Here is a 12,016-nt window from a genome sequence, read left to right on the forward strand (position 1 = left end):
TAAATAATTGGAACGAATGGAGTACTAATTAGTAGTACGAGCTACATATTAGTAGTACGAGGGAGTACAATTAATTAGGAATTGAGGGAGTAGTTTTCATGCATGCATGATAGGCATTGAAAATGGAGTGATCCACATCACGCCTAGCCTCTACTAAGTAATTCCTTGTTAATGTGGATTCGGCTTTACTAACATGTGAAATGATTGTAGACGGCTTGGACGACGATTGATTGGGAGATACCAGACGCTGGACAGTAACACATTCCCATACATATATAGATTACGTTTTCCGTTTCTTTCACTCCGGAACAGATGATCAACACTTGAAAGAAAAGGAACTCTCTGGACTGGTTATAGAGGGGTATCAGGGTGTGTGGGGAGAGATTGTCGCTCTCGCACCACCCGTTCACAAGGGAAACGTTTTAAGGTTTTTGTCCACTACTAGGAGCTTTCCCCGCACCCGAATCATTCCCTTCTCTTCTCCCACAAGCACAGCCCCGTCTCCTCCTTCGTCGCTCACATCTCCCCCGGCCCTTCTCTCGCCATCCCTTGTGGTATATATATATATATATATATATATATGCGCACCCACCCCGCACCTATATCCCTCCAAATAAACCTCGTGTTTTTCCTGCTCGTGCTCATTAACTGCCCCCTCTTAATCACCTGCCCAAACCAGCGTGCTCCGATCCTTATCCCTTGGCTCGACCGTCATCACCATCAACTCATCATCGTCGGCCTTAACTCCTCCCCTCGTCGTGGCTGGATCATCCACTGGTATAAATAGGTGGTGGACTGAGGCACGTGCATGCATTGCAGCCCGGCCAGCATGCAGCTCCACCTCTCTCCGTCGGTGGGGGCGCCCTTCCGCTACGGTGAACCGCGGCTGCTGCGAACCCTCGTCAAAGGTGATGGATCCATGCCCCTTCCCGTCATGCTTTTCGCTTGCGGCGCTGGTTTATTTCTTCTTAGCTTTTGCAAACGGAACGCTGTGTTTCTTCTGCTATATACGGTGTTTCTCTTGCATGTATATACGGCCGTTAAAATTACTAGGAAACTAGAAAAATCCTTCATCAGCTTAGTACTGATCACTCCTCAGTGTCAAATACATGACCCATCAAGCTTTTTTTCTTCTCTAGCATCGTCCCTGCCATTAATTTTTATGGGTGCAGCGTATATACGTAATCCTTCACCAGCTTGGTCAGATCCACTGCATGCTCAGCGTACGCCGCGTAATTTTGCCACTCTTCTCTGTGGATTCGCCGATCTCTTCTTCTCCGGTATGATGGATCTTGCAATTTATTCGTGAACACGTTCTGTGGCACGAGTTCTTGTCTGTCACTCGCCGGCAGATTGCGATGGTTGCTGCAGTTCTAGTCCGCTGCCTGCATCTGGCTGCCGTTTTGCCCTGTTCACGTGCTGCATGCCAATGCCGGGAGTGCCGTAATGAGCTTGAAACGAGACCGAAAGTTCTTTTTTTCTTTCTGTGTGCGTGTGTATATCCACATATCTTTTTCTTTTCTTTCCTTTTTTTTTGGATGACATATATATATATATATATATATATATATATATATATATATATATATATATATATATATATATATATATATATATATATATATATATATATATATATATACAAGCGATAGTCACTTGTGAGGTGAGAAAGATTGAATTGGGTCTGATCGCTTTGGCTTTGAACAATCAGGTCCATGCCGTTTCCGCGGCAAAGGAGATGCCGCCGTGGTGGAACCCGCCGGCACGCGCGTCGTCGCTCGCCGGACCAGCAGCGTATCCAGTGCTAAAGGTATCACACTGCCTTGACTTGGGCTGGGACCCGGTAATCTTGTGTCCTGTCTCTCACTTTGCTTTATGCCCGCCGCTCTTCTCCATCGATCCCTCGCTCGCTCACTTTTAGCCTTAGCTTTTTTTTTTCTTCTTTTTTTGCGTCGTATAAGTTACTACAGCACCGCAAGCGTGCCATACTTACTGTTTTTTATTTATGTTTTGCATGGATGGCAGTAATGGCACCGTCCCGCTGTCTTTTTTTCTTGTATATATGCTACCACCGCAAGCGCCGTATACGTTACAAGAAAACGTCTTATATTCTCATACGGTAGAATGACACGACAGAAGTACTATGTGCTATAGTATAGCCAGCACAAGCGTCGCCTTTGTACATGCCAATTACAGTACAAATCTTAGCCTAGCCGTGGAGTGCAGGCCAGCTCCCGTTTTCGTGTGTTGATTTGCTATCTGCCGTATGCACCACCAAATTGGCAGTTAATGATGTTTCCTTCCTATTGAAAAGTACAAGTCGCACTATTTGGAGCATGGTCATGCTCACACATTACCACACGTGCTCGTACTAGTTCATCCAAGAGCCTCTGGTGTCTGCCAACAAAAAGGGCCTCCGGTGAATTCATACGCACTATATGAAATAAGCAGTTAATTTCTTTTTGTTTAGAAAATAAAACATTGTCTCAATTATCGCCAACAGGAGTTTCCAAGATACGGGCAGAGTACAAAGAAAACAAGAGAGAGAGAGAGAGAGAGAGAGAGAGAGAGAGAAATGTGAGATAAGAATAAATTATCCGTTATGCACAAAACGAGATAAGGTGTCCTTCATCGCCAAGATTTGAAAGATACTGACAAAGTACACAGAAAACATAAGAAAATACCTACTAGAGGGGGATGTTGAGACAAGAACAAATTATCTGTCAAGTGAATCTATGTGTTTCTTTTTTGAAACAAAACGGCATATCATGTCAATTATTTCAAACGGGTGTTCGAACTATACCGACAAAGTACAAAGAAAACACAAGAGAGAAATACCTGCTAGATGGGGAGGGGGGCGGGGTGTGTTGAGACAACAACATACTATACATCAGGTGAATCTAAGTATTTTCTTTTTTAACAAAACGGCATGTCATGTCAATTGTCGCCAATAGGAGTTTGAAAGATACTGACAAAATACATAGAAAACACAACAAACATACTTACTATAGGGGTGTGTTGAGAAGAACAAATTGTCCGTCAAGGAATCTAACTATTTCCATTTTTAACAAAACGACATATCATGGCAATTATTGCAAATGGAAGTTCGAAAGATGCCGACAAAGTACAAAGAAAACACGAGAGAGAAATACCTACTAGAAGGGGGGCTTGAGATAATAATAGATTATCCATCAAGTGAATCTATGTATTTCCTTTTTAACAAAACGACAACATGAGTTTGAAAGATACGGACAAACTATAGAGAAACACGAGAAAAATACATACTAGAGAGGGGGGAGGGGAGGTATTGAGACAAGAAGCAATTATCATTCAAGTGAAGCTAAGTATTTCTTCTTTATCAAAACAACATATCGTGTCAATTATCACCGACAAGAGTTTGAAAGATACCGACAAAGTACAAATAAACACTATAGAAATGCATACTAGAGGGGGAGTGTATAGACGAGAACAAATTATCAGTCAAGTGAATCTAAGTATTTTTGTTTTAACAAAATGACGTTCATGTGAATTATCGCCAATAGAAGTTCGAAAGATACCAAAACTGTACAAATAAACACGAGAAAAATACATACTATGGGGTGGGGGTGAGACAAGAACAAATTATCCGTCAAGTGAATCTAGCCATTATTTTTAAATGAAACCACATATCATGTCAATTATCGTCAACAGGAGTTCGACGTATACCAACAAAGTACCAAGATGGTAGGGTTCGGATTTCAGGAGCACAGAACACATTAATTATTCAGCGAAACAAGAACAAATGATCTATCAACGACTCTAGGTTATCTTTTAAGAAAGGAACAACATACCATTTCCACCACGAGGGGTCGGAAAGATATCAACAGAGTAAACAAAAATATAGGAGAATGTATACAGGAGAGAAGGGGTGGCCACGCGGGAAGGGGGGGGGGGGTGAGACAAGAACTATTTATCCATTAAATGAATCTAAGGCTTGTTTTACAAAACAACATATAATGTCATTTATCGTCAAGATTTAAAACATATCGACAGAGTACGAAGAGAACACATGAAAAATTCCTACTAGAAAAGGGGGGAGGGGTGAGCTAAGAGCAGATTATCCGTCAAGTGAATCTAAGAATTTCTTCTTTAACAAAACGTCATATCGTTTTAATTCTTGCCAATTGGAATTCAAAAGAAACCGACAAAGTACTGATAGGGTAGGGTTCAGATTTCCAGGGCACAAAACACATTAAATAGTAGGCGAGACAAATACAAACGATCCGTCAAGGACTCGAGGTTCTTTTTCGATAAACGACAAAACATGCCATTTTCGCCAAGAGAAGTGTGAAGGTTACCGAGAGAGTAGACAAACGCAAAGATAGTGTATACAAGAGAGAAGGAGGGGAAGGGGGTAGGGTTGAGAATTTTTAGCGCATAACACATTTATTAGTAGGTGAGAGAACGCCAATGGGTACATAGTTTCGGCCTCGCCAATGGGTACATAACAATTGAACAAAGAATGTAGCTTTTCCCCTGAAAAAACAGAAAAAACAAAGGATGTAGTTTTCCCATCAGATCCCAAAGCATGCAACTACAGAAAGAAAATTGCTTCTTCAATTTAAAGTCAATCCGATGATAAAAGGATTCTCGACGTACTATTATTCTTGTTACCATCATCAGTACTATGATGATGATAGTGTCATCTCCATCACGATAATAAAATCCTAGGCGAAGTTCACCCATTCAATTAAGCTCACGCTATCTTAGTACTACTTAGTACTCCCTCCGTACCTAAATATAAGTCTTTTAAGATATTTTACTAAGTGTCTACATACGGATCAAAATGAATGAATCTATACTGTAAAGTATGTCTATATACATTCGTATGTAGTCCATTAGTTGAACTTTTAGAAAGACTTATATTTAGAAACGGAGGGAGTACGATGCATGTTTTCCTGGCGCCGAACTTGGCCTCTAAGTAAGTACGGGGCCGACGTTCTTTTGAGCCGAATATCCGGCCGGTCTACCAATTTGGTTACCGAATAATGTGATCAGAGATTCGACTAAGACCGGCACGTGAAAGTCGGGGAGGATTAGATCGGATAGTAGAGGGTGTACTTATGCCAAGATCATATGCCCACAAAAAGAGAAAATCAGAAAAAGTTTCGTTTGATTTCCTTGGGTAAGGTACCTTTAGGTAGCACACAACTTCATGCTCCCAGTGACAGAAACCAGTGAGGCCCTGTGGCAAAAACGATGAAATTCCCTGCCTTTCTTATCACCTGTAGTCAGTACGCGTTTGTGGCCGCCCATGTTACTTCTGCCAACTTTGCGTGCAATTCCTTGTCGGTTACGTAAAACTGGGCCTGTAGCTGAAGTCTGCTACTCCCATGATTCTATATATAGTTATAAGTCAAAGTCATGCAATGGGTGTCATTTTAACCATTATTCTACTACGTCAAGACAGTTGTCAATCTGCATGTGTGGCTCTCTGTACGAATATTTGATTATCATTTTTGATATGTCCTACGCTGAATACTAGAAACATCCGTTTAAGTATCAACTAATTTCGAACGAAAAAAGTATAACCTTTTTATATAATTATATAATCATTCATTCGTTTGTTTCGACGTAGTACCTGCAGGGGCAGGGCTGCAAGCGAACCCTGCCGGAAACGACATCCAGATTCTAGAACGGCCGGAGGAAGAGGAACCGCGCGACCTCGACGATCACCGTGTGATTCCTGGGACAGAGCTCGAGGAACCGCGCGACCTCGACGATCACCGTGTGATTCCTGGGACAGAGCTCGAGGAACCGCACGACCTCGACGATCACCGTGTGATTCCTGGGACAGAGCTCGAGCAGCCACTGATCGACCAGGTGAAGGCGATGCTCGGGTCGATGGGCGACGGCGAGATCAGCGTGTCGGCGTACGACACGGCCTGGGTGGCCCTGGTGCCGAGGCTCGACGGCGGCGACGGGCCGCAGTTCCCCACCACCCTCCGGTGGATCCTCGGGAACCAGCTGCCCGACGGCTCCTGGGGCGACGCGGCCGTGTTCTCCGCCTACGACCGGATCATCAACACCCTCGCCTGCGTCGTGGCTCTCACCAAGTGGTCGCTTGGCTCTGAGAAGTGCAGGAGAGGTACGTACCGCAGGGAAAACTACATGCACGCACGCACGCTCGCTGAAACTACCACTGAACCATAGCCGCAAAAAAAAAAAAAAAAAAAAAAAAAAAAAAAAAAACCCACTGAACCAGCATTGCGTTTGGTGAAACTGAAGGTGTGATGCATGCATCTTGTCTTGTTTTGTTTACTCGATCGATCAGGGCTGGTTTTTCTGGAGGACAACATGTGGAGGCTGGCCGAGGAGGACTCGGAGTCGATGCCCATCGGCTTCGAGATCGCCTTCCCTTCTCTCCTTGAGGCGGCCAGGAGGTTGGACGTTGTGTTCCCGTATGACCACCATGCTCTGCAGCGCATATATGCCAACAGAGAAGTGAAGCTCAACAAGTACATATCCTCCTAGACAAGTGCAGCGCCTTTGCCTGCTTCAATTCGTTTCCATATGGATGGAGATCGACCGGGCTTTTGTGCAATGAACTACAGTACATTGTTGATTGATTTGCCGCAGGATTCCGATGGAGATGATGCACAGCATTCCGACGACGATACTGCACTCCCTTGAAGGGATGCCCGGGGTGGACTGGCGCAAGATCCTCAGGCTCCAGTCCAGCGATGGGTCCATCCTGTTTTCCCCCTCGGCTACAGCCTCTGCCCTCATGCAGACCGGTGACACAAAATGCTTCGAGTATATAGACAGGATCGTGAAGAAATTCGACGGAGGGGGTAAGAGATGGACGAATGAAACCCGTTCGGTTCGATGCATGCAGCACTGGTGTTGGATTGCATGCAGTACATTGTTCATCTTGTCTGACTCTGACCATGCATTTTTCAGTTCCCAATGTTTACCCGGTCGATCTCTTCGAGCACATCTGGGCCGTCGATCGGTTGGAGCGCCTTGGGATCTCGCGCTACTTCAAGCAAGAAATCAAACAGTGCTTGGACTATGTCCACAGGTTTGATTCCTCCATCATAACCGGGGTTTTGCTAAACATTGATCGGTGTCCTGACCTCAAACCTCTTCTCCCTCCATGACCAAAGTTTCTTCTAACGACCTCTGTACTCGTGTATATATGTTGTAGGCACTGGAGTGAGGGGGGGATATGCTGGGCGAGGAACTCCACAGTAATAGACGTGGATGACACATCCATGGCGTTCAGGCTGCTGCGGCTGCACCGTTACAACGTATCCGCAAGTACGAACCATAGTTTTCCGTCTTCTAAATCAAGATAGTGGTGCTGTCATGTTGTGCATTCTCTCCCGACGAGCGTGTGTAATTTTTTTACGTCGCGTCACAAAGAACACCGATGCCCATCCGCAGGTGTGTTCGACAACTTTGAGAAGGATGGGGAGTTCTTCTGTTTCGTGGGGCAATCAACACAGGCGGTAACTGGGATGTACAACCTGAACAGGGCCTCTCAGGTAAGATTTCCCGGAGAGGACGTGCTGGAGCGTGCTGGGAGATTCTCCTATGAGTTCCTTAGAGAAAGGGAGGCCCAGGGCGCGATCCGAGACAAATGGATCATTTCAAAGGATCTACCAGGCGAGGTACGTAAGCAAACACCTCCATCCTACGAATCAATTACTTTAGATAGAATTGATGGGATGTAAAGAATTAATGTAGCTCTCCACACCGTACCTAGGGAGGGATTGCAGTTGATATCACAATAGATAACTATTTTAAACACCGAAACAAAATAACCTTATATATTTTTTTTTGAAAAAGAGGATGACCCTCGGTCTCTGCATGCGGTCATTTTATTAATTATTCTCGAGGACTTTACAAGGCAGTACAACAATGTGCCTAAATCCGTCATCTTGGCAACATCTCTCGTTACTCCTATCCATATGATGAAGGGGTGCAAGCTGGACCAAATATCCACACCTCTCATCTAAGCCTAACATCTAAAGCCGAAGACCCTGACCGAGCCACATACCGGGTCCGGGGCACAAACCAGTCCGACGAACTCACATGTGTCGTCGCCGCCATCTTCCACTGGTCCATCTTCATATCAGATTGAGGTACCAGCCTTGGCAGGTGCCTCCGTCATCGACGCCATCATGACGCCAAACGACGACCTCCACCTACGTGAGTCCATCTCCAAGCAACGGACGGAGATCCATGCTAGGATAGGGCCGCACCACCGCCGTCGCCCACCACCCACAAGCGTCACCCAGCCCAAAAGTTCCTAAAGCGGCGCCTTCAAGAAGGGAATGACGCCGTGAGCGCCGCCGCCGCCCAACAAAGTTAAGGCTTTCGCCCGGGAGACCTAGGGGAAGGGGAAGTAAGGGGATCAGTCCATACCAACGCCTCCAAGGAGGGGAACGGCGCCCTCAGGCGTCGCCGTCGACGCGGCCGGCCAAGGCCGACCAGGAATTTCGCTCGAACTAGATCCCCGCCACCAGCAGCACCTCGTGTACAAAACCGGCAATCCAAGGAAGCGCGGCCCGACCAGGCTGGCCCGCACGCCGAACAGGGGAGGAAGGGAGGTGTCAGATCGCGCGCACCGGCCACCGCAAAAGCCGTCGTAAGACGCCAACGACCACTGAATCTCGCCGCCCGCGTGGCCGAGACGCCGGATCAACCGCCCGCACGGCTGCTAGCCTGCCGTGCCTCGTCAATGGAGCCGCCGCTCCAGATCCGGGACTCCCACGCAGAGGCAGGGCAGCCTAGGCCCCGCCGCCACCATCCTTGGCTCCCCGGGCTTGCCCGGCGGCGAGGAAGGGAGGGGGAGGCGGCTAGGGTTGGGAGGGAGGGAGGGAGACGTGCGTCAAAATAACCTTATCTGGATATTTACAAGAGTATAATCGCTCTGTATGTGATCATAGGTACAATATGCACTGGACTTTCCTTGGTATGCAAGCTTGCCACGTGTAGAAGCAAGAGTCTACCTAGATCACTATGGCGGTGATGATGATGTCTGGATTGGGAAGACACTCTACAGGTAAAAGAAAAGGTTTACGATAGTGCATCAGCCAATAACTGTGAGTTAGGTTTTCGATCCAGTTTCCCCCCGGTGACCGTTCAATAAAAGATGGTGCATCATTCAATTTCAAACAATTTTAGTTTGTTCGTTGCACAACAAAGGCAATGTAATACTTACCAATTTGTGGTATGTTGAATGGCTTTGGCAGGATGCCATTTGTGAACAACAACACCTATCTCGAGTTGGCAAAGCGTGATTTCAATCGCTGCCAAGTCCAACATCAGCTTGAGTGGCATGGCCTACAAAAGTATGCATCAAACTTGAGTAATATTTTGTTAATTACATCTTGTTTTCCTTCACATTAGCATGAGCATGTATATTCTATGTACGTAGGTGGTTTGCAGAGAATGGCCTCGAGGCCTTTGGGGTGGCTCCAAGAGATGTATTGAGGGCTTATTTTCTAGCTGCCGCTTGCATTTTCGAACCAAGTCGTGCCATAGAGCGACTTGCATGGGCCAGAGTGTCTGTGATGGCCAACATTATTTCTAAATATCTCTGTAGCGATTTGTCAGGTAATAAAATGGTGGAACGGTTTATGCATGGTGACCTCTCTGAAGGAAATAATGATATATCATGGTAAGTACATTAACCGAGCATCCCTATATACAATCTAAATCATCACGTCTCAAGTGCTAAATATTTGAATGCTTTAATTGGAGCACTTTTGACTAATACTAGTAATTTGGTATATGATTTCCACCAGTGGACAATTAAGGTACATAAGAGCAATACATTTTTCTTTTGTAGAAATTAAGATCCTCATACTTAAATAAGTACAAGAACACATTTTTACTTAGTAAAATGGCACATATATCTTTAAGCACTACCATATAGTAATTCGTCATTGTACCCTTTTGCTATAGACTTTCCTCATTTCAAATATGCTTCGTATGACACAAATTGTGCATCTAGTATTAAAGGAGATGCAAAGGTGGAAATTCTTGTGGGGGCACTTGAGAAGCTTATTGATTTATTGGCACAAAAGGCGCAATATGTTGGTGAAGGATCCATCCACATCAACAATTTGCTACGTTGTGTTGTAAGTTAAACGAGCAATTGCACATGTCTAGGAGTTATTAAATGCAACAGTCTCTCTTGGATAAAATTCTAATATATATCTTTGATCTTCTAGTGGATCGAATGGATGACTCAACTGATAAATAGAGAGGATGGCACAAACGATACAAGTGTTATTGAAGCAGGGTCATGTATGGTTCATGACAAACAAACATGTTTGCTTCTAGTTAAAGTTATTGAGATTTGTGCTGGACGAATTGGTGAAGCATCGTCTATGGTAAATAGCATGGACAATAATTGGTTTATTCAACTTGCATCCTCTATTTGTGACAGCCTTCACCACAAGATGTTACTTTCACAGGTAACTTTTACGCTTAATTTTCTTGACATTTTCGTATTGAACCACGTGATAATTGGTGATAGTATTGTTCTTTTCATTTGTCAGTACAACGTTTTTTTGCTATAAGCTCCATACAATTTTTGCATATACATACCAACCACAAAAGGTACTTTCTATTGGAAAAAGAGCCACATGTTTTCATAAAAAACTAGAGTACTTTATTACGTGAACATGTAATATATTTATGATCACTATTGTAAGTTGGTTCATATATTTTATACCTTTTAGCTACAAGTTGCTTTTAATAACTCAAAATATGACTTCGGTATTTTTAACCATTGAAAAAGTGATGCAATTTATAGGATACTCAGGAGAACAAGGCAATGGCAAGACACATGGAAAAGAAAATTGAGGTGGGCATGCAAGAACTTGCCCAAAATGTTTTGCAAACTTACGATGATAGAGCAAGTAACAACATAAAGCAGACATTCTGGAGTGTGGTGAAAAGTTGTTACTATGTTGCTAATTGCCCTAAGTGCATATTTGATAGACATGTTTCAAAAGTTATTTTTGAACATGTCTTTTGAAAAATCTTTCAATGGTGGGGATGGAAGTGAAATTTGTACATACAAAGAAACATTGTAAGAATGCTAGATAGTTGAAGGTTGCATAAGTGACAATTCTCATATTGGAAAAGATTTGCGCATCTTTTATATTAAGATTGGAGAAGAGCTTTATATTTACAGGAAGATATTACATGGCCGAAAGGCCCCGCAAGACATTGCTAAATAACTACTACTCAACATGATTCCTTTGTCATGTCCACCACTTCAAGCTTCTTCGCCAAGCTTGATGCAATTCTGTCAAAGGTCCTAACATTGCACTCAAGCCATAGATGGCCTTTGAGAAAATCATAGCACGCCTTTTGGCAGGGTGACCATGTCCATATAAAACAACCATCTGCATATATTCGAATCCACTGATAGAGTCAAACATTGTAGATTGAAATTGCTGAGAACATCATACCCGGCCGATTGTGACAAGGAGCACTGCACCAATAGATATTGGGTGTTATTTGGTTCCTTGCAACAAAGCGAACATTATGGTTGATGCGGCAATCCCCTCCGAGCTAGCCTATATGTAGTACAATAGTTGTTATGCAATATCACCCAAACAAACACTATAGCTTGAAGTTATGCATGCGAGGACTACACTTCTTTGGCACCAGGCAATTCATCATGCCCTACAAACAAGGCTTTGTAGGCAGGCTATATGAGAAATTACCGTTAGTTTCAAGCTTCTAGGTGAACTGACCCTCGACTATTTAATTCGGCTAAACATGGTTGAGTTCTTCCCATAAGATATAGAATTGTGTGACTGTCGGTAATTAAAGTTGACCATGAATATCGCCTATCCATTTGCCTTCCTCGAGAGCAACCATCATAGTGCCCGTGCTTTGGAGCACATGAATGGAAGAAGATCAGGCGCAATATGGATATCGTGCCCCCATAAATCCATGCATCTTGCTAGATTGCAGTTTTCATACACTTGCCCAAACTAAATCT

The 12,016-nt window shown here is 44.2% G+C and overlaps 1 protein-coding gene across 3 annotated transcripts; it reads left to right on the forward strand.

Annotated features, from left to right (window-relative positions):
* Positions 1-509: 509 nt before the first annotated feature.
* Positions 510-11,194, forward strand: LOC123427038 (ent-copalyl diphosphate synthase 1, chloroplastic-like). Of its 3 annotated transcripts, none has more exons than XM_045110990.1 (14): positions 510-908; positions 1,712-1,810; positions 5,618-6,127; positions 6,314-6,497; positions 6,619-6,833; positions 6,943-7,063; positions 7,190-7,302; positions 7,429-7,655; positions 8,937-9,052; positions 9,243-9,341; positions 9,428-9,670; positions 10,007-10,133; positions 10,227-10,472; positions 10,799-10,890. In XM_045110990.1, exons 1-14 carry the CDS (start codon positions 809-811, stop codon positions 10,799-10,801), a joined length of 2,403 nt encoding a protein of 800 aa, XP_044966925.1. In that variant the 5' UTR covers positions 510-808; the 3' UTR covers positions 10,802-10,890. The 3 variants fall into 3 exon arrangements, with proteins under 3 accessions (XP_044966925.1, XP_044966917.1, XP_044966909.1); XM_045110982.1 differs by having other exon boundaries at positions 513-908; positions 5,627-6,127; positions 10,814-11,194; XM_045110974.1 differs by having other exon boundaries at positions 514-908; positions 10,814-11,194.
* The last annotated feature ends 822 nt before the right edge of the window (positions 11,195-12,016 follow it).

This window comes from Hordeum vulgare, chromosome 1H (assembly GCF_904849725.1).
Source record: "Hordeum vulgare subsp. vulgare chromosome 1H, MorexV3_pseudomolecules_assembly, whole genome shotgun sequence".
Classification (NCBI taxonomy): Eukaryota; Viridiplantae; Streptophyta; class Magnoliopsida; order Poales; family Poaceae; genus Hordeum; species Hordeum vulgare.

Coding starts and splice junctions, on each gene's coding strand:
- LOC123427038 (XM_045110974.1), top strand. CDS start 809: ATGCATTGCAGCCCGGCCAGCATGCAGCTCCACCTCTCTCCGTCGGTG. Junction 6,128..6,313: donor CTCTGAGAAGTGCAGGAGAG/GTACGTACCGCA, acceptor TCGATCGATCAG/GGCTGGTTTTTCTGGAGGAC. Junction 7,303..7,428: donor CCGTTACAACGTATCCGCAA/GTACGAACCATA, acceptor GCCCATCCGCAG/GTGTGTTCGACAACTTTGAG.